General features: G+C 41.7%; 2 protein-coding genes across 3 annotated transcripts in view; both read right to left on the minus strand.

Annotated features, from left to right (window-relative positions):
- LOC110524188 (ceramide synthase 1) overlaps window positions 1-17,972 on the minus strand; it is a 43,778-nt gene extending 25,806 nt beyond the window's left edge. The window contains exon 1 of one of the 2 annotated variants that reach the window (XM_021603601.2): window positions 16,620-17,972. In XM_021603601.2, coding sequence (XP_021459276.1) covers window positions 16,620-16,874 — 255 coding nt within the window. In that variant the 5' untranslated portion in view covers window positions 16,875-17,972. The remainder of the gene's footprint in view (window positions 1-16,619) is intronic. The other variant, XM_021603602.2, reaches the window with a different exon arrangement.
- Window positions 17,973-18,894: 922 nt separating this feature from the next.
- Window positions 18,895-22,381, minus strand: cope (COPI coat complex subunit epsilon). The gene is made up of 10 exons (XM_021603603.2): window positions 22,217-22,381; window positions 21,944-22,006; window positions 21,634-21,734; window positions 21,366-21,518; window positions 21,224-21,277; window positions 21,010-21,091; window positions 20,642-20,797; window positions 20,138-20,206; window positions 19,637-19,711; window positions 18,895-19,300 (listed from the first exon to the last, which is right to left on the minus strand). The coding sequence occupies exons 1-10, from the start codon at window positions 22,316-22,318 to the stop codon at window positions 19,247-19,249; spliced, it is 909 nt and encodes a 302-aa protein (XP_021459278.1). The 5' UTR covers window positions 22,319-22,381; the 3' UTR covers window positions 18,895-19,246.
- Between the last annotated feature and the right edge of the window lie 106 nt (window positions 22,382-22,487).

Here is a 22,487-nt window from a genome sequence, read left to right on the forward strand (position 1 = left end):
ATTTCAAACTTTTTTAACAAATAAAAAACTGAAAAATTGGGCGTGCAAAATTATTCAGCCCCCTTAAGTTAATACTTTGTAGCGCCACCTTTTGCTGCGATTACAGCTGTAAGTCGCTTGGGGTATGTCTCTATCAGTTTTGCACATCGAGAGAATTTTTTTCCCATTCCTCCTTGCAAAACAGCTCGAGCTCAGTGAGGTTGGATGGAGAGCATTTGTGAACAGCAGTCTTCAGTTCTTTCCACAGATTCTCGATTGGATTCAGGTCTGGACTTTGACTTGGCCATTCTAACACCTGGATATGTTTATTTTTGAACCATTCCATTGTAGATTTTGCTTTATGTTTTGGATCATTGTCTTGTTGGAAGACAAATCTCCGTCCCAGTCTCAGGTCTTTTGCAGACTCCATCAGGTTTTCTTCCAGAATGGTCCTGTATTTGGCTCCATCCATCTTCCCATCGATTTTAACCATCTTCCCTGTCCCTGCTGAAGAAAAGCAGGCCCAAACCATGATGCTGCCACCACCATGTTTGACAGTGGGGATGGTGTGTTCAGCGGTGTTGCTTTTACGCCAAACATAACGCTTTGCATTGTTGCCAAAAAGTTCAATTTTGGTTTCATCTGACCAGAGCACCTTCTTCCACATGTTTGGTGTGTCTCCCAGGTGGCTTGTGGCAAACTTTAAACGACAATTTTTATGGAAATCTTTAAAAAATGGCTTTCTTCTTGCCACTCTTCCATAAAGGCCAGATTTGTGCAATATACGACTGATTGTTGTCCTATGGACAGAGTCTCCCACCTCAGCTGTAGATCTCTGCAGTTCATCCAGAGTGATCATGGGCCTCTTGGCTGCATCTCTGATCAGTCTTCTCCTTGTATGAGCTGAAAGTTTAGAGGGACGGCCAGGTCTTGGTAGATTTGCAGTGGTCTGATACTCCTTCCATTTCAATATTATCGCTTGCACAGTGCTCCTTGGGATGTTTAAAGCTTGGGAAATATTTTTGTATCCAAATCCGGCTTTAAACTTCTTCACAACAGTATCTCGGACCTGCCTGGTGTGTTCCTTGTTCTTCATGATGCTCTCTGCGCTTTTAACGGACCTCTGAGACTATCACAGTGCAGGGGCATTTATACGGAGACTTGATTACACACAGGTGGATTGTATTTATCATCATTAGTCATTTAGGTCAACATTGGATCATTCAGAGATCCTCACTTAACTTCTGGAGAGAGTTTGCTGCACTGAAAGTAAAGGGGCTGAATAATTTTGCACGCCCAATTTTTCAGTTTTTGATTTGTTAAAAAAGTTTGAAATATCCAATAAATGTCGTTCCACTTCATGATTGTGTCCCACTTGTTGTTGATTCTTCACAAAAAAATACAGTTTTATATCTTTATGTTTGAAGCTTGAAATGTGGCAAAAGGTTGCAAAGTTCAAGGGGGCCGAATACTTTCGCAAGAGACTGTACTTCCAAAGTTGTAGCAAAATGGTTTAAGGACAACAAAGTCAAGGTATTGGAGTGGCCATCACAAAGCCTTGACCTCAATCTCATAGAAGATTTGTGGGCTGAACTGAAAAAGCGTGTGCGAGCAAGGAGGCCTACAAATTTGACTAATTTACACCAGCTCTGTCAGGAGGAATGGGCCAAAATTCACCCGACTTATTGTGGGAAGCTTGTGGAAGGCTACCCGAAACGTTTGACCCAAGTTAAACAATTTAAAGGCAATGCTACTAAATACTAATTGAGTGTACGTAAACTTCTGACCCACTGGGAATGTGATGAAAGAAATAAAAGCTGAAATAAATAATTCTCTCTACTATTATTATGACATTTCACATTCTTAAAATAAAGTAGTGATCCTAACTGACCTAAGACAATGATTTTTTACTAGGATTAAATGTCAGGAATTGTGAAACTGAGTTTAAATGTATTTGGCTAAGGTGAATGTAAACTTCCGACTTCAACTGTAGATTCAAAGCGAATTGGCTCAAAATGTTCCATGGCTAGAGTTAGAAAACAACGTAATGTTCTGCAAATATTGTAGAGGGCAATCTCTTGGTCGGACAACAGACCCTTGAGCACTCCCATGCCATTGGTAAGTCTCTTCATAGGCTTTATTCTTGTGTAAAGTGTCATCATTATTCGTAATGGAGATAGAATTTAGTTTGTCAGAAATACTTTTGTATAATTTTTTTTTTTTTTTTTTGTCATTCGAGGTGTTTTGGATGCCACCAAGGCTGCATTTCTTGCTGTTTGCCCAGAGGAGGATGGAGGGTCATGGATGAATAAGTGTATCTCCTTCTGGGCAGATGGTGCTTCTGTGAACATGGGCTACCGTGGGGGAGTGATTGCCCACCTGCAGAGAGAGGCAGGGGGGCATATAATCCCAATCCACTGTATGCCACATAGGTTTGTAACTAATACATTCTCTATGATTTTATTTTATTTGCTAGCAGAGAATGTTAAAGTGTGTGTGTGTGTGTGTGTGTGTGTGCGTGCGTGCGTGCATACGCTAAGTGCTGGAATGGTAAATACCACAGAATTATAGTTTTCTGCTGGCACAAGAGACGGTGAATTGTTTGGAAGATTCTGTTATGACTTTCACAGGCTAGAGCTGGCAATACTGACCATTCAGAAGAAAGAGCCAAAGGTGTTTGTCGTGTACGATCTTCTGAATCTGATATGGAAGACGTACCACTTCAGTGGAAAATCCAAACGAGAGCTCTATGTTTTCGGGCAAGAGCTCGGTGTGGATATTTGCACACCGTCTAGTGTCAAGGCAACTCGCTGGGTCCCCCATATCCACAGAGCCCTCAAAGTATTACTGCGGCATGGACAAGACAAGGACCTTGCCACTGACGAAGGCCAGTACTCCGTTGTTCTGCAGCACCTGGCCGTAGCATCAAGAACAGCGGAAGTTCAATGGAGGGCAAAGAAGGTCCGTTTTACACAGGAAATGTAATACCACACTAGTTTTAAAAATTAGGTTCAAGACTCAAATTAACTTTCAGAATCAAGTAATTGACAGGTGACAGTTTATTTATTCACTACTTAACAGATAAAGTGGGAAATGGAGAATGCACTCTTGTGCATTCTGCCCTTTTCCCTCAGACATGTTTGAGGAGCTATCCTCACTTAGCCTCACCCTGAAAAGGAATGACCTGATCCTCCCCCAAGCCATGTCAGAGTTGAGGAAGACAGTGACCAGACTGGAAGCACTAAAGCTTAGGGCAAAGGCAGGAGGCATGCTGGAGAAGATCCAGACCATGCTTGCTCAGCAGCAGGGTGATGAGAGGAGATTCGAGGTGTGTTAGGATGAGAGCTTGTTAGGATGTAAGAGAAATCAAGGATTAAAAACAATGATTAAGGCAGATTCTCTGTGAGAATCAATGTATTCGTTGCCCAATAGAACAATTTGAGAGTAAGGAGGGAAATGCAGTGGAGAAGTCTTTAAAAATGTTTTATGGGAGACCGACAAATGGCCAGACATTTCATTGTGTGTTGGTGTGTGTGTGTGTGTGTGTTATTTCTGTTAAAGGGAATAACACTGAAGGGGAATCTGAAAGGCTTCACGGACCTCACCAATCCCCAGCTGAAGCAGCACGTGGAGGTGGCCATCAACATGGGCGTGGATGATCTCAAAACCAGGTTTGATAGTTTGCTGAAGGATGAGGGTGTCCAGACCCCAGTGGAGTCTTTCAGAGTGCTAAACCCTGACACATGGCCAGAAGACTAGGCCAGCCTTCTCACCTTTGGCGATGATGGTGTGTGTGGCAGACCTGATGAGGCATTTCAAGGAGCCTCTAGAGAGGTAAGAATTTATTTGACACTGCATTGCCATTTGAGACAATGTTATGCTTGCATATTTCCAAACTCACTTGCTCTGTCCAATCCTGCAGATCGGGGTGCAACATGGCTGCAATCCAGGATGAGTGGCAGGGGCTAAAAATCCTGGTCAGCCACAATTTCAAGGACACATCCTGCAGTGGCCTGTGGGAGACCATGTTAACAAATGACCCCTACAGGCACGATTACAAGGTAGACTAACAGTCCTGAGTGGCTATGTATGGTATCCTTCTATAGTTGGTTTTGATAAGTTAGTGGTAAGAGTTTAAAGGAAATGTAAAGTTATCATCTTTTCCCTAGAACATACTGGAGTTGGTGCAGCTTATGCAGGCGCTGCCCATTTCAGCCGCCCAGTGTGAGCGAGGCTTCTCTGCGCAGAACCGGATTAAGAATTCTACAAGAAGCTGCCTTGGGGTCTCCACCAGGGAAGACCTGATGAGGATCAGCCTGGAGGCGTCTTCTGTCGAGGAGTTGGATCCTACTCCTGCCGTGGACCGCTGGCTGACCTCTAAGCGTGCCAGACGGCCAACATACAAAAGCAGCTGGACAACTGATATCCTTTGCATCTAGTAGGCATGGGTCAATGTGTGATTTTGGTGGTATGTGCTGTTGCACAGATGTTTGTCCCTTAGTACATGCTCACACACAGAGTATAAATATGTATGTTAATAAACTCTGTGTTACTTGAACATTGTTCACTGTGCTCCTACATTTTTTCATTTAGGAGCACATGTACTCCTTGGGAAAAAAGTTAGGGTAGAGCCCTGAAAGCTCGCCCTCCATTTGGCAAATCTGACCATAATTCTATTCTCCGGATTCCCCACTCCCCGCTTTTACACCCTACTCTCTGTTGGCATCATCTATGCATAGTCACTTTAACTCTACCTACTGCACATTGACTCTGTAGCGGTACCCCCCTGTATATGGTCTCGCTATTGTTTTTTACTGCTGCTTTTTAATTACTTGTTACTTTTATTTCTTATTCTTATCCGTATTTTTTAAACTGCATTGTTGGTTCGGGGTTCGTAAGTAAGCATTTCACTGTAAGGTCTACAACTGGTACTCCAGATTGCATTTACAAGTTTCTAATGGAGATGTTAAACTCTGTCACATGAAACGGCTCGCATCAGGTGTGTCTTTAAGAACAGTGCTTTCCCACAATCTGCAATTTGGCAAATGTTTAAAAATGATGTATTACATTCATTGCTTCATTACAGTAGTTGCATGTTCATTAATATGGGAGGATAGGCTCGCTGTTGTCGCATGTTTTTTAAGTCTTAGTAAAAACATTTCCTTCTATGTATTTTCTGTTGGTCATGTAATTTTACTGTTTGAAACAAATTTAACCATTTGTTAACTGTTAATGGGGGTTGGTTAGTCGGCAGCAAAATTGACCGAATGTTGCATCACTAAGTGAGAGAGAGTGGTTTGTCATTTCCTGCCATTTGCAGCAAGACAAAAATGAACTATTATTCACACAAGATGTTCCGTTCTCCCTGCATGTGTATGTGTGAGCATATGGGCAGCATCCATAATGCAACAGGCATGAAATTGGCAACACTAAGAGGGTGCATAAAGCCAGGAGCCTGCGGTTTATGAGGTCACTGTAATAACCACGTCACTGCCTGCCGGGCCGAGCCAGGGGGTCATATAGTAGGAACTAAAGGAGAGGCTAGCTGATTAGTGTTCATTTAATTAACGACGCTTAGACCGTATGACACTACATGGATGAGTCAAGAACTATATAGACTCGCATCCACTGGGTAAATCTTTGACAAGATGGAGGAGGCTTAGCGATGAGGAGGAGGTGGGGGAGGACGAGGTCGAACGACAGTGGGTTCAGCTCAAACAAACCTGGCAGGGTCAGCTCAGCTGCCCTTGTGTTTGGGCTAACAGAGTAACACCTGGTTGTAAAACAGTCACTGTTACACCACAGAACAATGAGACATATTTCACCGGATGTATAAATGTGAAGCATGCGCTTGGTGTTTCCACTCACTAGCAAATGATGGTAGTGAGAGGAAGCCAAGTAGCCGGCAGTGGGAGAAGATGGAAAAAGATGGATTTTGGCTGACATTCTGCACATTTTCTCATTGATGAAACATTTGATCTCAATACAGTTTTCTGTTTCCAAAACTAGAATCTGTTATGAACAGAGTGGACTACGTTTTGTAGACTTTACCTTTGCCAAAGTTATACAAAATTGCATTGTTTAGGAGTGCAAAGGTGAATTAGGTGAGTTATTGCAAACGCGCACTTCACATTGTAGGCGTTCCCTAACGGAAATATGCAGATGTATGCTACAATGAGCTAATAGGATCTCACTAGCTCATGCTGGGCTCTGCCCACCTCCTTGCTTGTTCTGCCCACTATGACTCATTTGTTCCCATTGGAAACAACAAGCTGTGGTCTATCTTTGGCTACGCTCTCCCAGATGTGTAGCTCATGTGGGGCTAACTATCCTGTTGCTATGCTAACCAACAGGCTCTGGCAGAGGCTGGTCTAACAGGCTGACCACACGCTCACGTCGCGTGTGTGAGTGTTGCAAAATACATTTAGAAATCTATGTTATTCAATTATTGCAAGCACACTGCTCACGCTCGCCAACGAGCATCTGTGTTGCCAAGGGCTAAAATAGAAGTCCTTTCTATTTCTGACCTTTCTGAAGTCCTGCCTCTCCCATCTCCTCATTGGTTTATAGAAGCAGGTAGCCACGTGCCATTTCCTCATTGGTTATAGCCACGTGGGTGACTGAAAGACGAACGAGGTCAGTGGCGGTAATGCACCTCATTTATGAAAGTTGCCATATAAAGTCAAGAGAAGAAAAAGCATGTAAGGAAGAGAGATGACTAGAAACGATTCAAATGACCGTTTTATGTGTGGATTAATTGGCGGAGTAGAGGACCTTGTGCATTTCAGGTAAAATAACAACTCAATGTTTATATCCCAGGACCAATTTGCTAGCAACAGCAAGCTAGCTAAATAGGACAAATTAGCAAGTGCAAGCTAACTAGCTAAATTGCCATAAATGTTTAATGCTTTTCGACCTGTCCCCAAATTAATATAATTGGTTCACAGTTTGTTTTGATATTTTAACCTGCGTATCGTGGGGACAAAATAAATATATGCACGATGGTGCACGCGCGCAGCCGGTTTGGGTTCCGTGTGACAGTGTTGCGAGAGGGGGAGGAGGAGACGGACAACAACACCAGGTGGAAATTACAGAAGAATTTGCTATTTTCCTACAATTATAAATGTGCGGATGTACACTAGCCCTTCAACTGCCTAACGAGAACCTTCCATGTAGGCCTAAATCCTGTTCAAAAACCACTGAAAAGTATTAAACTACGGTACTACCTTTAAAAAGCATGGAAACTGGGAAACTCCTTGTCAACAGGCTGGATATCTATTCTATCCTACTACTAATAAATGGACCCACCACAACTCTCTCAGACTCTGGGCTCTCCAGCGCTATGTTGTGCTGAGGAGACAATGAGCTCCGATTTCCTTTGCCCTCTCAATCGTATTGTCATAGAGTAGCCTTGTTGTTGGGGTTACAGAGCTCTGCCAAGTTTGACAGCCACAATGTGCTGTCTCTCTACAGAGGGACATGTTTTGTTGTTGTGGTCAAGGCTGTGCATTCTAGCTTGCCAGGGGAAAGACAGCCGGTAAACACAAGTTATTTATAGGAGTTGTTTAGTTAATCATAATAAATTAGTTCCTGTCTGCTTCTTCATACGCTATTTTGTTAAAGCCAGTTATATAGAGACCGGCTACACTTAATCAATATTTATATGAGAGGATGTAAGGATCATCTCTTTAATTGAGGGCTGCTGGGACTTTTAATCAAGACAAATAGTTTTACTACACTACTACAGTTTGATAACAATAGTCGTTAAGCCTGTATGTGTGACTTGTCATGGCTCATGTCAGACGGTTTTAGAAATTAGAATAACCAGGAAGTTAGTTAGTCAGGAGAGATGTTGACAGAGTCAGTAGGTAGTTGCCCCTAACCACTGATACAGGGTCAGATTATATTATTTTCCCATCCCCAAATGGTTTACATTAGGATCTGATCCAAGACCTGTGGTTGAGGGCGCCTTCTACATCAAGTGGTTTTGAAACATAGCCCAATGTTGATAAGCTCTAAAACCAGGCTAACACTGTCAAGTACATGTATTTGCTGCGAGCGGGAGACAGGAATTCATAAGAGGGGTTATAAACTGCTGCCGAGTGCGTTTCAGTTAGGCTTGGCACGTTTGCCCGGATCCTGAGAGGCTGTGGCTGTGGAGAAGCAGGCAGGCCATGTATCAGTGCCGAAACTGGCCCCGTTAATAAGAGCTGGGTGTGCTGCGCCAGCTTAGCCGAGCCCTGGCCCCAGTTGCAGCTCTATAGCAGCAGGAAGTGGAAGTCAGGCATCGTGCACTTTCACACCCACACTCACTAGTAAATATACAGACAGTCAAGGCAGACAAGCACACACCCGCACACAATCATACACTGAACTCCTTGTCATATAGGCAGGTGTATAGCAATAAAATAACAGTACCACCAAGTGTAAGTGTTAGTTAATCATAAACAGCATCCCAATGTTTTACACAAGGCAAACACTGATACAGAGAGCCTTTAGGGCCCTACAGTTTATTGTCTGAGCCCAAGTCCTCTTAGCCGACACCTCTGCCCTCGGTGCAGTGCAGTGACCGAGTTAAGACAGTGTAATAACAACAGTAACTACAAAGCCTGAAGGTGACTGACAGCTCTGAGCCATCTGCCAATCAGAGCTCAACAGTGTGCGTCTATATCCTCCAAATAGAAAGTCCTTAAAAAAGGTGTTTTTCACAGTAAAGTCAGAGAGGCCATCTTATGTGAAGACATGTACCACATGACCACAATGTCAGACACAATATCATACTCTCAGGGTCAGGAGTTTCTTCTGACCATGTGCACAGGAAGGAAAAAAAAGTCCTAGTCCTAGTCTATAGGTAACTAGTGCCCAGAGTTTTTACAGTGTGGTCGGTCGGGGGTTTGTTGTATTAGAGAGACTATTGTTGCTGCATGAGAGGCAGTCAGTCAGTCAGTCCGTCAGTCAGTCAGTGGGTTCACTGTAGGTCCTGTCTCTCTCTACTCCCCCTCCATCTCAGACGCTTCTTTATATACCCATGCTGCCACAGAGACAGAGGTTGTGGGAATAGTCCCCTGATAGCTTCAAATATTTAAGGGAGTAGTAGAACAGGAGCACCCAGGAGATTTCAAAAAGCCTTGTGTTTTATTTATGGCGTCCCTTAATTCTACGAGAGGCTGAAGTTGTTGGGCTATATTGGAGTACACGGTGACACCCATTCCTCAGATGAAAGCTAGATAGTTTAGCCTCAATGCGTCCCTGGATGCTAATTTTCGTTAACATGATTTACATCCCTTGGCATTTCTCAATCACTGTTTGGGTGTGTCTTACGCAACACACACAAAACACTTAATTCGAGAAATACCCCCAATAGTGTTCCATCAGATTGTACTAGTGTAATTAATTGTGAAAGGCCCGGCCATTTCTCATCCAGGGTCTGTCCATAGTAGTTGTGACTAAAAGGAAAAAGCCGCCCATTCCCAGACCACATATAGCATTTAGCTTTACTCCTAACCCAGCCAGATGTCCAAATTAATAATGAGCTGTGAGCCACATCTGTTGGAATGGACATTGGAGCACCTCCCAGTCAACCCCAACAGTGCGAGAGACAGGGGCGCCACGGCAGTGTATGGCAGTCGTCATAACCTCGCTCAACACCAAAATCATTCAATTTCCGATTAAAGGCAAATGCAGTTTAGCGGGATTCGCGGGCTGACGTTAGGACCATGCAGGCGCTTGGAAGCGAGACCGAAGGCTGTTTGTATGGCTGGCTGTTTTTTTGGAGAGCACATCGACGCAGCTGCAGGGAACAACTTGGCTTTTTCTCAAAACAGTGCAGTGGTAAAGTTGGCTGTAGTAGATGGCTTTGGCTAGGCAACTGCTGTTTGACTTGACATCAGGGCTCAACATTAACGCTTGTCCTCTTGTCCGGGGCAAGTTACAAAAATAATTGTCGGACAAGAAGAATATAGATTTCACACTAAAATCACAATATCAAACAATTACACCGATCAGAATTGTATCAAAGGCCAACATTTGTGTCACGTTCTGACCATAGTTCTGTTATTTTATTCTTTGTTTTAGTATGGTCAGGGCGTGAGTTTGGGTGGGCAGTCTGTTTGTTTTTCTATGTTGGTTTTTGTGTTCGGCCTAATATGGTTCTCAATCAGAAACAGGTGTCGTTAGTTGTCTCAGATTGAGAATCATACCTAGGTAGCCTGGGTTTCACTTTTGGTTTGTGGGTGTTTGTTTCCGTGGGAGTGTTTGGGCCACACGGTACTGTTTCGGTTTTGTAAATTCACGTCATCGTTTATTGTTTTGATTCAGTGTTCAGTGCTTTCTTTAATTAAAATCATCATGAACACTTAACACGCTGCACCTTGGTCCTCCTCACCTTCTTCCCAAGACAGCCGTTACAATTTGAATAATATTCAAATATATTTTTCATGTACATACAGTGGCTGGCGAAAGTATTCACCTCCCTTGGCATTTTTCCTATTCTGTTTCCTTCCAGCCTGGAATTAAAATAGATTTTTGGGGGGTTTGTATCATCACTTTGAAGATGCAAAATATTTTTTATTGTGAAACAAACAAGAAATAAGACAAAGAAAATGAAAACTTGAGTGTGCATAACTATTCACCCCCCGCAAAGTCAATACTTTGTAGAGCCACCTTTTGCAGCAATTACAACTGCAAGTCTCTTGGGATATGCCTCATTCTTCAAGGCAAAACTGCTCCAGTTCCTTCAAGTTGGATGGGTTCTGCTGGTGTACAGCAATCTTTAAATCATACCACAGATTCTCAATTTGGATGGAGGTCTAGGCTTTGACTAGGCCATTCCAAGGCATTTAAATGTTTCCCCTTAAACCACTTGAGTGTTGCTAAAGCAGTATGCTTAGGGTCATTGTCCTGCTGGAAGGTGAACCTCCGTCCCAGTCTCAAATCTCTGGAAGACTGAAACAGGTTTCCCTCAAGAATTTCCCTGTATTTAGCGCCATCCATCATTCCTTCAATTCTGACCAGTTTCCCAGTCCCTGCCGATGAAAAACATCCCCACAGCATGATGCTGTTCTCGAAGGATGGTGTTCTCGAGGTGATGAGAGGTGTTAGGTTTGTGCCAGACATAGCGTTTTCCTTGATGACCAAAAAGCTCAATTTTAGTCTCATCTGACCAGAGTACCTTCTTACATATGTTTGGGGAGGCTCCCACATGCCTTTTGGCGAACACCAAACGTGTTTGCTTATTTTTTTCTTTAAGCAATGGCATTTTTCTGTCCACTTCCGTAAAGCCCAGCTCTGTGGAGTGTACAGCTAAAAGTGGTCCTATGGACAGATACTCCAATCTACGGTGTGGAGCTTTGCAGCTCCTTCAGGGTTATTGTGGTACCATATTCTTTCCATTTTTTAATAATGGATTTGATTGTGCTCTGTGGGATGTTCAGAGTTTCTGATATTTTTTTATAACCCAACTCTGATCTGTAGAGCTCCTTGGTCTTCATGGTTCCGCTTGCTTGGTGGTGCCCCTTGCTTAGTGGTGTTGCAGACCCTGGGGACTTTCAGAACAGGTGTATATATACTGAGATCATGTGACAGGTCAAGTGACACAGGTTGCACCAGATCTTATTTAGGTGCTTCATGGCAAAGGGGTGAATACACATCACTTTTCAGTTTTTGAATTTTTTGAAACAAGTTCTTTTTTTCATTTCACTTCACCAATTTGGACTATTTTGTCCATTACATGAAATCCAAATAAAAATCCATTTATATTTCAGGTCTTAATGCAACAAAATAGGAAAAACACCAAAGGCGATGAATACTTTTGCAAGGCACTGTAAATAAAAAAGCCTACAAGTCAAAGTGTAGGTGATATGCATACAGCCTCATGTCCAACTCGATGCGGACATGAGGGAGTCGCCAACAAAACTTTGCCAAACTTTAATATAGCCTAAACTTTAATATAGTCATGTTTGACAAATTATAATGAAGTGTAATTAACATTAACGACGAAATGCTTTATTCTGTCGACATACTTGAGGCACAGTTCGTGCAGATCAAATGGTCACGTGACCTGAGAGTGAAGGAAGGTGCCTGTTGCGCACAGCACATCACCCACCTTGAATCTCAGCGGAGGCAGCCAGCATTTAGGAACTATTTAACCATAAACATAATTGTTTAAAACCTATTTAACCTCGTTTTATGTCATTTTATGAAGCATGTCATACCTTGTTTCAAAGTAGCCGAGCTTAGCCAACCAGCATTTATTGCATGTTCTATTGGTTTACAAATCAACGTTATTTTACTGTCCAGCAACCAAAGGCCAATCCAAGTCATATTAGTAGGGACGTCAAACGATCAGGCTGCTGCATAGACACTATGGAGAGGCTAGTCTAGAGTACCTGGTTAAATTGTGTTTGAGAGCATTTTTTTACTCTGTAAATGGTTAAATGAGTGTGAAATTGTTTGAGTGGGCAACATATACTATCACTTTAAATTGACAGAATTATTTTGCCATATTAAAGTATTGTATATTCCACAAATTTCCCTGGAAATTGGACCGTTTGTTACCTTACACAAACTTACATTTTCACCTCAAAGAATTGAGTGGAATTACACATCCTTTTTTACCTCAGATTGGTGATATTATTATAAAGGTTTATAGTCATCGTGATGACATAAGACTGATTGCTTAAAATAGATCTTTGTTTTGTTACTGTTGATTTTGTCACACGCTGGGATGCGCAGGACTTATGAAATGGCACAACAAATTTGATGCGGTCTCTCTATAAAAGTCGCTGGCCACACACCAAGACATGGATTTGACAAACAATCACTTAAAAAGCAGCCAACTGTTTACACTGTTGATATCCTATGCCTCATCATGATTAATTTAAGTCAGGGATGGGCAACTGGTGGCCACCCCTATTTTCTTTTTACTCAGTCGGAGTCTCAACTTACTGTTGCGAGTTAGAATAGTAGAATACACAAGGTGCAATTTCGAAATTTGGTTGTGTATCAGCAGTTTTTATTTTGTTATGTCAGTCACTGATAGTCACTCAATTAGTCCATGACAGCTAACATATTTTAGATTGCTAAATTGACTGGCCGCTAAACTATCTAAACTTATCATGGTCAAATTGCTGGATGAGGGATCCCCAATGACTTTGATAGTCAGTCTCACTCAAATATCATATCAAAAACAGCAAACATTTCTCTCCGCCCCATGGCAAAATGTGTAGAATTGCAGGAAATTAAGTGTAAAACAGTTCATTTTCCTCTCCGCCCCATGGCAAAATGTGTAGAATTGCAGGAAACCTGCTTTAAACTGCAACATTTTCCCTACACCCCAAGATAAAATGTATAGAATTGCACGAAATTAACTCTGAAACAAAAACTACAAAATCTCTGCTGGCAAGAGGGGGGCCACTAAAATGTTCTGCTCACAATGTTTTACATTAAAGTTGCCCATCCCTGGGGTTACGTTAACTAACAGAAATAGTGGTCTGTTCCCTTTCCCGTGATGGCAGCCTCCCGAAATCAACATTCAACAATCAAAATATAAGATATAAGCCTTCTTACAAGTCCTCATTCAACCAACGATGTGTAGGTTATTTCAAGTTTCCGTGTAGACTTTGAATAGAGTTAGTTTAAAACGTGCTACACTCCAAAACGTTTGCCCCCTGTTCTATTGATTTCAGCATGATACCGATGGAAGGGATTAACCAAAAAGTGTTGTGCTACACTTACCACGTTGGCGACCCACTTGAATCAAAATGCATCACTTCAAAATGTAGCTAGATGTCTTCTACAAACTGTCCTCTAACCAGTGATGTGAAAATGATTCCTATATTCTGTGTGGGTATTGAGCGGTGTTAGTTTTAACAGGACACGCAACCTCATCTCCCCCTACCGAGCTATTGATTTCAACGTGATAATCGATATGCATCTGGAAAGTATTCAGATCCCTTGACTTTTTCCACATTTTGTTATGTTACAGCCTTATTCTAAAATTGATTAAATAATATTTTCCCTCATCAATCTACACACAATAACCCATAATGACAAAGCATAAACAGGTTTTTAGAAATGTTTGCAAATGTATAAAAAAAAAATACAACTGAAGTATCACATTTACATAACTATTCAGACTCTTTACTCAGTACTTTGTTGTACAGCCTCGAGTCTTCTTGGGTATGACGCTTCAAGCCTGGCACACCTGTATTTTGGGAATTTCTCCCATTCTTCTCTGCAGATCCTCTCAAGCGCTGTCAGGTTGGATGGGGACCATCAATGCACAACTATTTTCAGGTCTCTCCAGAGATGTTTCGATCGGGTTCAAGGCCGGGCTCTGGTTGGGCCACTCAAGGACATTCAGAGACCTGTCCCGAAGCCACTCCTGCATTGTCTTGGCTGTGTGCTTAGGGCTGTTGTCCTGTTGGAGGTCCTGAGCAGGTTTTCATCAAGGATCTCTCTGTACTTTGCTCCGTTCATCTTTCCCTCGATCCTGACTAGTCTCCAAGTCATTGCCGCTGAAAAACCCCCACAGCATGATGCTGCCACCACCATGCTTCACTATAGGGATGATGCCAGGTTTCCTCCAGACCAAAAAGTTCAATCTTGGTTTCATCAAACCAGAGAATCTTGTTTCTCATGGTGTGAGAGTCCTTTAGGTGCCTTTTGGTAAACTCCAATCAGCCTGTCACATGTATTTTACTGAGGAGTGGCTTCCGTCTGGCCACTCTACCATAAAGGCCTGATTGGTGGAGTGCTGCAGAGATGGTTGTCCTTCTGGAAGGTTCTCCCATCTCCATAAAGGAACTCTGTCAGAGTGACCATCGGGTTCTCGGTCACCTCCCTGACCAAGGCCCTTCTCCCCCGATTGCTCAGTTTGCAGGGCGGCCAGCTCTAGGAACAGTCTTGATGTTTCCAAACTGGAAACAGGATGCACCTGTGCTCAATTTCGAGTCTCATAGCAAAGGGTCTGAATATTTATGTAAATAAGGTATCTGTTTTTTTTTAAGTAATCATTTTTCTAAAAAACTGTTTTCGCTCTGTCATTATGGGATATTGTGTGTAGATTGATGAGGAAAAACATTTATTTAATCAATTTTAGAATAAGGCATAACAAAATGTGGAAAAAGTCAAAGGGTCTGAATACAAAATCCCTTCCCATGTCACTTTGCCATACTCTTGGTTTAGCTGAAATGATGCCCCAGGCGGGAGAGTCAGAGTCTGTGCATCTCTCAGGAGAGCCTTGAGTCCCCTACTACTGTCATGGAGCCAAAAGCTGGGAGGATTATGAATGTATTCATTCATTGACAGGCAAAGATATGCTAATGGTGTGTAACACATTCATTGATGGATAACTGACTGAATGTGTGTGGGGGAAAAAATAAAAAGAGACGCTAGCTACTAGGCTACTCGAAAATAAATGACAAAACAACCTAGAATTGCTGAATATTGCTTTTTTGATGATAGTTTGAGCACGCGCCAGGAAACCACTGTCTTAACCCGCTTGTGTGAGTGTGACAGTAGCTTGAGAGACAATGCTACTGTAGTAGTAGATCTCACATGCATTGATTTCCTCATCAGTCTACGGCCTTAAGCCAATCACCAATGATTAGGGAGGCCTTAGAAAAAAAGAGTTCCAAAAGGGTTCTTTGGCTGTCCCCATAAGAGCACCCTTTTAGGTTCCAGATAGAATCCTCTGTGGAAAGGGTTTTACATGGAACCCAAAAAGGTTCTACCTGGATCAAAAAGCGGTCTTCAAAGGGTTATCCTATGGGGACAGCCGAAGAACCCTTTGAGGTTCTAGATAGCCTACACTCTTAGAAAAAAGGTGCTGTCTGTGGTTCACATGTATGTGTCCTTAATCTCCTCAGCAAAGCTTGCTTGCCACATCTCTGCTCTGGTCTTTGTAACCCGGGAGTTAATATTTTATTGCAGAGTCATTAGCTGAGGTGAAGGGTTTCCGTAGTCTTATTGAATCAGTTTCCTGGTATCTGATCTTGATTTTGGCTACAACAGTGAATTTTGCTCTGCCCGGAGTATGCCTAAAGTACCCTCTCATGTGCATTTTACCATTAAGCCTATGGTCTCATTAGTGTTCTCAAGGACCCCCTGTGTTCCTAGAACCCCTGGTTGGGAACTACAAGTTGACACACACTGAGACACTAAAGGTATCGGAGTGTAGCGTGTAGGCCTTCCTCAGAATGAAGGTATTCATCATATGATTCAATTTGATGGGCATCAAGATTAACTTGTCAGGAGGACAAGCCCCAGTACAGTAGACAACAATTGTTGAATTCAGCAAGGAGAATAATTTATGAATTTATACCAGAGAGAAACAGACCAGTGTTAAATAATAACCTGTGGTGGGCATGAAAAGTAAAATGTAATTCACCATAATTGAAATACATTGGTTATCTTATTTCAGTTATACTGCAAGGTATATGAAACATGTGACATGAACGCCTTTATAAACACCCAATGAAGGCTGAACTCTGATAGAAGGCTCCTGTAATTAGGGAACGAAAATAAGGCTCATGGTTCTTGAAGTAAAGAGAGAATTTATGTATTTCGTGGAGAAAAGTGTATGTGAATGTATAGTATGCAAGATTGAGGGGAAAGCTGGGTATGGGGGGTGTATCTACCTTGAACAGACATTCTGTTAGTCCCCGTCGTATCTGCGTCCACATAACGGCGCACATGAAGAAAAGGCCGATTTCGGTCCATGTAATATAAGCGTTATCCAGGAGCGTCCTTTTAGAGAGCTCTAGACCGCACGCGCTGCAGTCTCTCAAGGCACTGAGCATCACAGTAGACGCTCTCGTTAGGAGACCCGTATAGCCAGGCATGGGTTCCACCTCCCCGACTCTCATACTGTCATCATCCGTGTGACTGTCCATTGTGTCCGCACGGAAAACGGCGATTTAGAAAACTGACACAGACAGTATGATCTGCGTGTTTTCTTTGTACAGGAGGTAGCCAGGCAAGATCCCGACGCGTCCAAACTACTGTATCTAGCTAGTTATATAGCAGCTTAACCTAGTCTCAAGTGGCCTAATGTTAATTCTTTCTGTTCTAAATTAGGACGTGGGTTCATTTCACATGAAGATCATTTATGTCTGATTGGATTATAAACCTACAAAAACCATGGGTAAACCGGCTGGATGTATTTAATAGCCAACGTTAATTACCTAGCTATAATTATTAGAATTACAAGCTACTGTATTCTATGACCTAGTAAACATTGGCCAGAATTTTGGCAATTCTTATTTTGTAGCTAACGTTAGCTTGTTAGCCGACTAGCGCGCTAAATTGAATTTACACAATACCGGGTAGACCAGCATTTAAAACGGCTACCAAACTAACGTTAGTTGAATCTATCCGAGATTAGATGTAACTGTAAAATCACGTCCGTGTGCCAAGAAAAACAAATCCAGTAAGTATTATTAGCTATCTGGATAGCTACCTAAACTAAAGATGTACCATACTAGAGAGCGGTACAGTCGAGGTATCACATGCGATTCTTGTGAGGCCAACGTTAAATTCTGTCTGATCTCCGTTATTCGCCTTATATAACATATCTTCGTCATTTCATCAGCTACAATAACCTATTCCTACCAGATACCAAACCAGTGGTCCTGAAACATTTCTAATACTAAGAAAATAACCAATAACGCCGATAAAAGACCAGATATCCTCACAATGTTCGCCTTCCTCTGTCGTTCCGCTGCTAGTCGTGTCCTGCGGTGTCTGTGATGCTGTGTCTGTGATGCTGCGTCTTGATAAGTGACAGAAAAATGCGTGCTGTTTTAATGGGAATCAATGTAGAACATGATTCCACACGGCACTTGAAACCTCTCTGGTTACAATATTAAAAGTACTGCTAGTAAACGTTTTTACCGGCAAGACTATAATGTTCAGCACCCGCACCTAAAACCATTCTAACTAATTGAATGAAGAAAAAAGCAGAGGCGCTGACGTAATTATGGCCCACTACTTTCAAGTACTGGGATTTTTTTTAAACTGAGATAATTTAAAGCGACAGCGCAACATGTAACAGCAGACCGATGCACATCAACAAGATGTCGACTGTTCCAGAAAACACATTCAAATACTATGAAATCCATTTACTCCATGTCCAATCCACTTCAATCAGTGTAGATGAAGGGGAGGAGACAGGTTAAATAAGGATTCTTAAACCTTGAGACATGGATTGTGTATGTGCTATTCTGAGGGTGAATGGACAAAATAATTAAGTGCTTTTGAACGGGGTATGGCAGTAGGGTGCCAGACACACCGGTTTGAGTCTGTCAAGAACCAAGCACTGCAACCTTGCAGGATTTTCATGAATTTAATGGCACCACTCATTTACAAAATGTATAGTTTCAAACACATAAAGGAGGAAACATTGTCTACCTCTAGCGTGGTCTCGTCGGGCCATAATCCATGAATTTCAATAGAATGATAAATTAAAAAATATTGATAAACTGTGTGTACCCTCCACCACTGGTTTCACACTAACACCAGTGGTAAAAGTAAAGATACCTTAATAGAAAATGACTCAAGTAAATGTCACCCAGTAAAATCCTACTTGAGTTAAAGTCTAAAAGTATTTGGGTTAAAATATACTTAAGAATCGAAAGTATAAATAATTTCAAATTCCTTATCATACAGCACCATTTCCTTATTGTGTTTAGTGAGTCCGCAGGGATGGCCAGGAATGTTCACTTGATAAGTGTGTGGATTAGACCATTTTCCTGTCCTACTAAGCATTCAAAATGTAACGAGTACTTTTGGGTGTCAGGGAAAATACATGGAGTAGAAAGTACATCATTTTCTTCAGGAATGTAGTGAAGTAAAAGTTGTCAAAAAAATAAATAGTAAAGTACAGATACCCCCAAAAAACTCACACTGGGTGTAAACCGGGTCATAAAACATTTATTGTACATTTTAGAGGAATGCTAAAAGGAAACAGAGTGACAGGAAGCATTTCTCAATGAGAGAAATGCAGATGTTACAAACATCAAAAGAGACATTATCAGAAGGGACATTTCATGTACTACAAATACCTGTACGTGTGAGTATAAAGAAAATATGTGTACAGTAATATTATTATTCAATATTTTTATTATTCAAATTTCTAAACATTCATGTCAATTTTAATCTATACAGTTTAGCGTTTCCCATATTGATAGACAAAAAGATATGGAGAAATCAGTTGTGTGTCCAGTATTAATAATGTTTTGGGGTCCAAACAGATGTCTCCATTGTCTCAAGCAGTTGCAGTGGGAGCATACTGCATCGTCAGTCTGTCAAATTCATTCTCCTGAGGTAAAAAAGGAGAAGCATTTAACACACGGTAGAAAATGTTTAACTAGCGACACTGTTGTGGACAGAAATAAACTGGTCTAACAAATGATACAACTTGACTTTTCAATGTTGATATACACTTTTTTTAATGGATAATTATGTGTAGTGAAGTCTATGAAATTAAAGTCAAAACTAGTTTTAAATGCTTAGACTAGATATGCTGCAGTGCTCACCAATCAGATAATTTCATTTACTTCCAAGAAAGCTAAGGTTGACCAACAGCTGTAACAAGGAAGAATGCATTGTTTCAAGATGAAGTAGAACTGTGTAAGGGAAAATGTAATCAACGTACCTTGGTCAGGTAGTCTTTAAGGAAGGGGTGAGCTCTATGGGCATCTTTCAGTTGAGAGAGATACCTGTTGGTTACCTGCAAACAAATACAAAACAGATTGATGCTAAGGAAATTCATGCCTATAAAAACATTGATCATAAATCATTAGAACAAGGTCTTATCTATATACACCTCAGGCGAGCTAAATAACCTTGATGGGTAATCAGTGATTACTTTGACCCCCATTGAAGGAACCATTCTGTAGATAGTCAAGATTCTATTGATTATTTACTCACTGTCACCTCAATCTGGCACAAGCATATTTTTGGGGGAGGGGTGGCGGGGGGGGAGCGACTTTATCCCTAGAACTTTGTCTTTGAAGTTTATTGCTATTCAAGGAGAAGGACACTAATGTGCAAGATATCTACAAATTGAATAAACCCTCTTTTGTCATTCCAAAGCTTTGATAATGTCCGACAAATATTTCTCAGTATTTGTGGCAAAACTGATGCAAAGTCTCACCTCAGGAGCTTTGCCTAAGTGCTGGGTCAGCACAATCAGGTTGATCAAAGTCTCAGGGTGGCTGCTGTCCTGTTAGGGGAAAAACAGACTCTATAAGAGGTTGGAAAACACCCTCTTTTTCCTCATAGAAATGTCTCGGTGCACTGTATAACCTCGCTCGTTATCCCGCTTCATTCATACATGTTCCAGCACATTTTCTGAAATATGAATACAACTGCATTACTAGTGTATTTCTATCACCTACTGGTCAATTGCTAAAATTGCAAGTATTTTGCTTGAAGACACTAAACTTGTATTGATATGGTTGGATAAGACAGACACCACTTATTGGTTTAACTAATTCAAATTGTACTATTAAAATGTATTCACTGTAACACCCTATAATGTTATGCTATCAAATAGTGTTCATCTATATTAAAACACCCCTCTACACATCTACAAATTAATCTCTGAAATATGTCTACAGTTGATTAAGATAAGAATGCATGCGAGGTAAATAATGACCTTGTCTAGTGCCTCCTGGAGAACCCCCTCTGCCTCCTCCCACTTGTTCTGGGCCATATGGCAGGCAGCCTGGCCATTCAGCAGAAGCAAAGTGGGGGAGTACTTATCCGACATCTCCTGGAAGATGTAGTAAGCATCCTGCAGCTTCTCTCCTCCCTGAAAAAAAAGGGAAAGTCAAGTCCTTTTTTTCTTCTGTTGATCAGAAGACAGAAATTGAGTGGACTTCAGTCCTAAATTGATGACTACTTTTCCATTGAGAGTGGTGCTCTGTCAAAAGCCCATTTCTTTCAGGTGAGGGGCAATGAGGCCCGCTCGCTCCAATGTTGTATTATAGCATGTAGGGATCTTCGCTATGGGCTGACACTCACAACAGCGATGTTGACCCAGGCCGTGGACAGTTGGGTCAGTGTGGCATCCTCGTCCTGCTCCTGCATCTTCTTCAGCTCTTTCCTTCGTGTCAAAATAAGTAAATAACACCATATATGAACAACACTGAATCATATGCTCAATTTGCTGAATCCTTTAATAACTAAATTTACTTAAAAGTTACTTAATCAGATGGTGTGTGTCAAGTGGACATACCTTGCCAAATCAACACGGTCTAAACTCAGCAGCACCTGAATGGTCATTGCCATGCTGAAAAAAAAAGAGGGACATTCACGTATCGCATAACACATAATAACAGGGGCTACAAACGTGAATAGTATCCTGTGATCGTCCTTACCACTCCAGACTTTCTCCCTGGTGCAGGGTCCTCAAGGCAGCATCCGAGTTCATCTCATGGTAGTAAATGGACGCAGCCATGAGCAGGAAGGTTGTGTTGGCCACATCTACATTCTTGCTCATTTTCTTGTCAAGTTCAGCCACAATGGCATCCCTGCACAAGCAAAAAAAAATAGCAATATTTCTAAACCACCAAAGGAGCCGACAAAAAGCCTTTCACATTAATTACACAGGTGGGTTGTTATATTGACTGTTTCATGGAATAAAACCTTTTGCCCTCGTTGGCGCGATACTCAGCAAACATCTTGACAGCCTGGAGTTCTGGTGAGGAGCTGGCCTTGATGTCATCCATCACCACAGCATACTTCCTCTGAAATTATACAGATGACAACTGATACAGTACTGACAGGCAGTGTCTTAATGGCACTTAAAATGGAGGCATTTCCGATGATAAAGTTATAGTTCAAGATTAGACAATAAAAACAATATAGTAATTTATTGCACAGTGACACTAAGGTTACACTCACGTAATTTGACGTTCTAATAAATATATCGCCATCTGTGCAATTATGAAGTTACCTGGGCAATATAGGCTCTGTACAGAAACATGTCTCTCTCAACCTCCTTCTCAGGTGTTGTTGGCTGTAAAGAGGAAAATAGCAAGTAGGTGATGTTTTTGATTTAACATCATCTATTAATTCACTGAATTGCTTTTATAACAGAGATGTTAACGTTAGCAGCTAGTACTAACGTTAGCTGATTAGCTAGCTAGTTCAAACGTATTACATCGAGACTACAGAAAGACTAGCTATTAGCCATGTTGCACAAACGGTTTGTCAGCAGATTTATCACCTTAACCTTCTGAGCTTCATTGATACATTGTTGATAACTGCCAATGTAATAAGCATTTTTCACGTCGAAGAGTTCATCAACATCTCCTTGTTGCGTCGCCATGTTGACTGGATTACTTCCTAGACACGTAGCACCGACGCGTCATCACACACGTTCAAGACAACTCGGAAACAGTGTTGCCAACTCCTCAGTAAGGAAAGTAGCTATTGGCTGTCCTAAAAGTCGCGAAAAGACGTCATCGCCTAATTTGCATAATTTGCCATATGCATGA

Source organism: Oncorhynchus mykiss, chromosome 5 (genome assembly GCF_013265735.2).
Source record: "Oncorhynchus mykiss isolate Arlee chromosome 5, USDA_OmykA_1.1, whole genome shotgun sequence".
NCBI classification, from domain to species: domain Eukaryota; kingdom Metazoa; phylum Chordata; class Actinopteri; order Salmoniformes; family Salmonidae; genus Oncorhynchus; species Oncorhynchus mykiss.